Source organism: Centroberyx gerrardi, chromosome 15, assembly GCF_048128805.1.
Source record: "Centroberyx gerrardi isolate f3 chromosome 15, fCenGer3.hap1.cur.20231027, whole genome shotgun sequence".
NCBI lineage: Eukaryota > Metazoa > Chordata > Actinopteri > Beryciformes > Berycidae > Centroberyx > Centroberyx gerrardi.
The window spans coordinates 22,987,024-22,993,241 of record NC_136011.1 but is presented as its reverse complement, the minus strand read 5'-3'; the positions used below and the strand labels follow the sequence as shown (position 1 = coordinate 22,993,241).

General features: G+C 41.5%; 1 protein-coding gene across 1 annotated transcript; it reads left to right on the top strand.

Annotated features, from left to right (window-relative positions):
* The first annotated feature begins 471 nt into the window (after nt 1-471).
* LOC139919458 (cytochrome c) lies at nt 472-5,735 on the top strand. Its single transcript, XM_078288847.1, has 3 exons — nt 472-492; nt 2,438-2,612; nt 4,229-5,735. The coding sequence occupies exons 2-3, from the start codon at nt 2,444-2,446 to the stop codon at nt 4,372-4,374; spliced, it is 315 nt and encodes a 104-aa protein (XP_078144973.1). The 5' UTR covers nt 472-492; nt 2,438-2,443; the 3' UTR covers nt 4,375-5,735.
* The last annotated feature ends 483 nt before the right edge of the window (nt 5,736-6,218 follow it).

Genomic DNA, 6,218 nt, shown 5'->3' with positions numbered 1-6,218 from the left:
ATCTCCTCCTCTGTTATATACATCTCCTTACATGGCAAATAGCAGGTGCATTTTCCCACAATGGAAGCTAGGGAATGCAGGAAAATGCGGGTCCGCGTACCAGCACAGACTTTCGCTTCCTTCGCGGCATCCTTGTCTCCTTTCCTCCACAGTTTACATTGCATTTGATTGCATATTTGAGTATGGTGCTGTTGTAAGTCTACCTGAGCATCTTATCCCACAAACAAAACTCTTTTACATACAAAAATTAAGATAAGAAGGCGAGTGAGGGAACGTCTTTCTGGAAATGGTACGCGGCGGGGAGGGAGGACCACGTAACGGTTCAAGAGGAAATTGACGAAGGCCGGCACGTGATTGGACGATGACGTCAAAAGCCGGTGCCTCTAAAGTAAAGTGACCTTCTTTACGACCGCTAGAAACCGCTCATCGGCCAAGGCAAGCAGCTTATACCTGCACTAGAGGGATTTAAACGCCTCATATTTTAAGCAAAAGGTAATGTTTCATGTCTCCTATTGAGCTGATCTATCCGGTCGATTTTGAATTTGAAAGAGATTATTATTCAAAATGACAAATTCGATGTTAAAATGGAACAGGAGTGACAAAAGGGAGATGCTGGCAGGTTGAGCCGCAGTAGCCCGTTTGCTAACTACCTCGGTAAAAGCTATGTATTATCTTGGAGAATAGCACGGCTGCTCTCTTTGCGTGAACTAGCGTTGAGGTTACTAGCTTACCAGGTTATTCAAGAACAATGCAGTGCTTTTTATGTTAAAAGGTTTGATTTTTATTACAGTGTAATGTCGGAGCTTATCAGCCATTAGAGTACTCCCTGGATCCAGGAAAAGTGTCAATAGTGTAACGTTGGGTGTGTTTTTTGGAAGCCGACATTGAAGCATCCTTTTAGAAAGATGTGCCAGCTTGGGTGGGTGACACATCCCAGCTAGCGACTAGCGAGGCCAAGCTAATCACGTATCTACATCCTTTTACCATTGTCACGACTTGCTAGCAAGGGCTGAGAAAGTCCTTGTCTCATCTGACTTAGTCCCAACTCTTTGACTTACAGCCAGTGAGATTTGCTCTATAAAACAGGAAATGTGTGCGACTATCATAGCTTTTGTATCTGCTGCCCTTGAAGCGTAATGGGAAGGATGCGAGTCCGCCGGCTAAATGATCCCGCCATGTTAGGAGCTGTCTGATACTTGTGGTGCTGCTCTGATTATACTTAGACAAGTACAATACTCTCGTCTCATACTAGCCACCCTCTGGTCCTTAATACATGGACTGGGTTTGAGGAAATGTACACTGGTGTCTGCTGCAGCCCGGCCAGTAACGTTAGTTGGCAATCGGCTGTCAAAATGAGTGCAGATAACAGTATCACGGTTAAACTGCTGTTGTTAATGATAGTCAAATTTGTATTTCTTTAAACGGTTTCATTTGTATCGTGACCTTAACCTCTGTTCATGCCGATTTAGCGGCTTTAGGTTAGCCAAGCCAGCTAGCTAGTCTTTCGCTACACTTGCCGCAGCAGTATCGGGTGTTTGCCGCAGAGACAGGTATCATCATCCTTACGACTCTGTAAGTACATTGAAGTTAGTATAAACTCCTGTGTTGGTTCCCCACATTGTCAGCGACAGATTTAAGGGTTCCCCATAGCAGGATACTAAGACAGACCTTATTTACTCGGGGAACCTGGCAGCTGCCCATCAGGTGTAACATGAGCTAACGTTAGCTCGGAGGCTGTCAACGGTGGAGGGAATGAAAGGCACTTGACATTGATACGTTAGCTAATGTAAGCTAGGCTAACATGTTTGTTGCTGGAATACTTTGACCTGAATAAAGGCAGCGGTGTAACTTATAATAAACGTTTACTAACAGTAACAAACATACATATAAACTGAACCAACGGACCGCAGTTGTGTATTCTTGTTAGGTTTCCTTGGTGACCTTCGCAGCAGGGTGCCGACAAGCCAAGGCACTGTAGTGAATGTCATGTGGTCTGGTGAATGTAAGCGGTACTTGGTGCTACAGATACAGAAGTTGTTACCTCAAATGACCTTCACAAGATGGCGACGACCAGAGTACAGTGAACAAGTTTCCTGGCATCTGCAAGGTCTAATAAAAGTGTTTCAATACAGAATCTCTATAAATTGGATGATATGTGGGTTTAAATTCGTATAATGGATATAAATATAATAGAAGAAAATACTATCCAAAATGTAGTTAACATTTCAAAAGCACAAAGGAATTGCTCCTTGCTGTAATAATTTTGCGAGCCATTTTCTTAACTGCATTGTAACATAATTTTGTGCTAGATAAAGATGATTATTAGAATTTGCATTCCTCTAATATCAGATCTCTCTCCCTCTCTCTCTCTCTTTCTCTCTCTCTGTGTGTGTGTCTCTCTCTCTCTCTCTCTCTGTCTCTGACTTTCTCTCTCCAGCTGACTATGGGAGACGTTGCAAAGGGAAAGAAAGCTTTCGTCCAGAAGTGTGCTCAGTGCCACACAGTCGAGGATGGGGGCAAGCACAAGGTTGGCCCCAACCTGTGGGGTCTGTTCGGACGCAAGACTGGGCAGGCAGAGGGCTACTCGTACACGGACGCCAACAAGAGTAAAGGTCAGTGGACTGGTGGTTAAACGAGGAACTCGATGAACCCTTCCCACTGAACCTGGGTTGGGCATTATGAAATTTCATATCACAGTATTTTACATATTCTGTGTAATAACAGCAGATACCAAAACACACAGAAAATGTAAATTGCTATTATGAAGCCTGCGCTTAGCTGAGATAATTGAATTTAGATTTAACATGGTCAGCCCAATTCATTTGCATTTTATTTGCATGTTGACTACTGTTCATTATGATGATAAATAACACATGTTGGCAAAATCCAATCAATACTCAGCTCATTAAGAGAAACTTGATAGGCCTGTATTAATAAAATGGATAAATTGAAGGGTGACTGACTCTTAAGGTTATACTTTCAGCAAAGCTTCTTGCATACGCCATAATTGATTACTCTAGCAAACTTTTTTTTTAGTCTAAGGGCATTGAACCACAAAATTGCCTACTAGGCAGAGATAATTCCCCACTGACTGTGAGCTTTTCCTGTCACTTTCAGAATGGTTCAAACTCCCAGGTCATAAAACTATAATTTAAACCCTCTAGTTCTGTGAGCTACTACTGCGTTTAAGTAATACTTCCCCAGTGTTCAGTCAGAAGCTTTGGTTTAGTGCTGCGTCCCTGAAATAGAAACGTTTAGTGGCTGCAGTCAGTTGTCACCTGCATGCAGTGGTACTTCTTCAAACACTGTCAATAGGGATGTGCACAAGTCCTTTGTCTCATGGTCGGCTATTCATTGCGTGATCTAAATGAATGTGAAAATCCAGTGCATGCAGGAAATTACAAGGCTAAAGCAGAAGATTATGAATGAAAAAATCACTTGCATCACTTTCTGCTCTCTATGTTACATATCGGCATATCGGAAATATACCTTTAGCAATCAGGTCGGCAGTGAGGGCAGAGATTCTCAGCTTGTCTTCTGTCACATTCCTGAGGAGTTTGCGAAGTATCATCATGCCAGTTCTTGTAGAAACAGCTGGATGCTTTTTGAGATGATTCAGGTTGTTGTTGGAGATCTGTGGTACGACAGCTCTTTGAAATTTGCCCACACTGGGCTTTTCTGTGGCTTTGATAATGACATAATTGCTTCCTAAAGAAGCTACTTAAGGATGAGTAGAAAACAACAGCGTGGAGGGTTTTATTAACGGCACCGGAAGCCGTCTCGTGGCTGATCTTGTAGTTATAGCTGTTACTCAGCTTGTGCACAGCATATTTAGTTCCACTGTGCCAAAACTATTTTAGTGATGTGTCCCAACATAAAAAAACCTCAGAACAACCAAATCCCAAAAGTAGACGTTGATCCTTGCGAATGAATATTCAGTTTTTACTACGCATCCCTACCTAATATCCAAGTAAATGCATTCTATTATAATATTTAAAATCAGTCAAAGTTAATATGACAGCATGACATTATCAGTATCCCACCCAGATTTACCCTGGGCTATAAAATATTGCTGTGGAGGAACTTTGACCATTGGAATCTGATGTTCTTCTTTTTTATCCTTCTATCTTGGAGGTCAGAATCCTCCCAGTTGTTTTAAGTTGTAATAATCCTATAATAATCTTATTTTCATCATTGACCATGTGTCTTACTCCCCTCCTATCCGCAGGTATCATATGGGGCGAGGACACCTTGATGGAGTACCTGGAGAACCCCAAGAAGTACATTCCTGGAACTAAGATGATCTTTGCTGGCATCAAAAAGAAGGGCGAGCGCCAGGACCTTATCGCATACCTTAAATCAGCGACGTCATAAAACAGACAAACAAATCTGAAAAATATTTAATGTCATTTCAATGTGTTTTTAGGCTTGCATTTGCTAAAATATGGTTTATGTTTAGTCGTTTGTACGGTAGGTTACTTTTTGTGGCTTTTAAAAAAATGACGTGTCACTTTATTGTGAGTTTACAGAAAGTGTCACTTTCTCTTGAAGGCCAAGGAGTGATCTGTCATACAATTGACCAAACATAAAACTACACTGTCCTTTTTTTTTTTTTTTTTTTGTGAATCTGTACTTTGACTTGACAATGAGAGAATATTAATCACATTATTTAAAAAAAACGCTAGCCACGATAGGTTGCCTGACCTGTCACTCATTCTGTTTTCCATGACAACATGCGTCCAGTACTTTTTGCTAGCAGAGCCATCCGCCAACAACTTCATTTTTAATATCTAACAATAAATATAATATCAGTTGTGTCAAGAGTAATACAGGGTTGGACGTGTGGTACGTTTTGGTGGTTAAACGGTGCTGAAACTCAATCTACTCTCGGCTCAAGAAGCATTCGTGACAAGTGGCGTTTCTGACCTCAGGAGAGGACGGTGATGTCATGAGAGGCTGAACAGGAGAGGGGTTAAACACATGCACAGTGTGACTTTTCAGCACTCCAGTTCAGGATCCAGTGGCGCCGTCCTCTTCTCTGTCTGTCCTCCTACCTTGGCGGTCAGAAGCCACCCGTTTGTCATGAATGCACTTTTGATTCCACAGGTACAGATTGGACGTTTTGTTTTCTTTACGGACAACACCTCTAGCTGCGTTCTAGGACTCTTTTCAGAGCCTGTTCTGATCGGTTACTGACGTAGCCCCCCCCTCAAAACTCCTGTTTCCCCCCCTACCTGTCTCCAAAGCCATTGATAAGAGTTTTGTCAGGTTGTGCTATGGGTGGCATGCCGTTTCCTGCCTCTCTAGAGCTAAGAAGTGTGGGCTGTAAATATGTACCAATGCCTTCCACGACACCGTGGTGAGATGCCATGCAGTGTAGAGATCAGCTGGCGTAGATTCACCATTTATTTAACTCTGGTGTGGAGCTAGCATGGCTGACGATTAGCGTTCAAATAGCAAAACTCTCGATCAATGGCACTACTCAAAGTGAAGGAAGACTATGTTATTTACCTGGTTTCACAGGCCTGAAAGAGGACCGTTTTAACTTATTTTAATGTAAGCTGACTGACTGAAGCTGTAAAGTTGTAAAGTATTTTTTGATGGGGCTGCTTGCTGACGGTGGTTTCATAAGCAGCAAAATATGCACATAAGGAATATGAAAACGTGGTAGCTATGATCTGTGGTTGTGGACAGGATGGATGAACGATCAATAAAAAACCTGCTGAAATGTAAAACATGGCTGCTTGTCTCTTCATTTTCTAGTGTGTTTGGGAAAAGGTTGAATTCAGTATCTGGGTTTTGAGGTTAATTAAAACATCTAAATACAGTATTAATTATAGTACTTACTATGTGTAAATAAGGATTTCCTGTAGATTTGTTTTAAGTAGAGGTGGGTGGTGGGGTTAATTTAGGCTCTTAAGACATGTTCATTCCCAAGTTTAACTCCAGCAGCTGTTGCAGTTTAAGAATGGCTTATATTTGATATTTATTGAAGGGGCAATAAAACCAAATGCTGAATTTTCGTTTTTAATAATCTTCTAGGTATGGGGCAAATTTTCCAGGTGTGTGAAGCCACCGCTGTTAGATGAATGTCAAAGAAATAGTGGTAAAGGTTGAGTTTTATTTGTGGCTTATTACAATGTATTGGTTAAGAATGCCACATCAGTACTACCTAAAATTAAATTAACCCTTATTTTACTCATCTTGATTAATCCCTA

Bases quoted from the DNA above. Each gene is read 5' to 3' on its own strand.
- LOC139919458 (XM_078288847.1), top strand. From the start codon at position 2,444: ATGGGAGACGTTGCAAAGGGAAAGAAAGCTTTCGTCCAGAAGTGTGCT. The intron at 2,613-4,228 runs GTCAGTGGACTG...TCCTATCCGCAG, and splicing joins GGACGCCAACAAGAGTAAAG to GTATCATATGGGGCGAGGAC.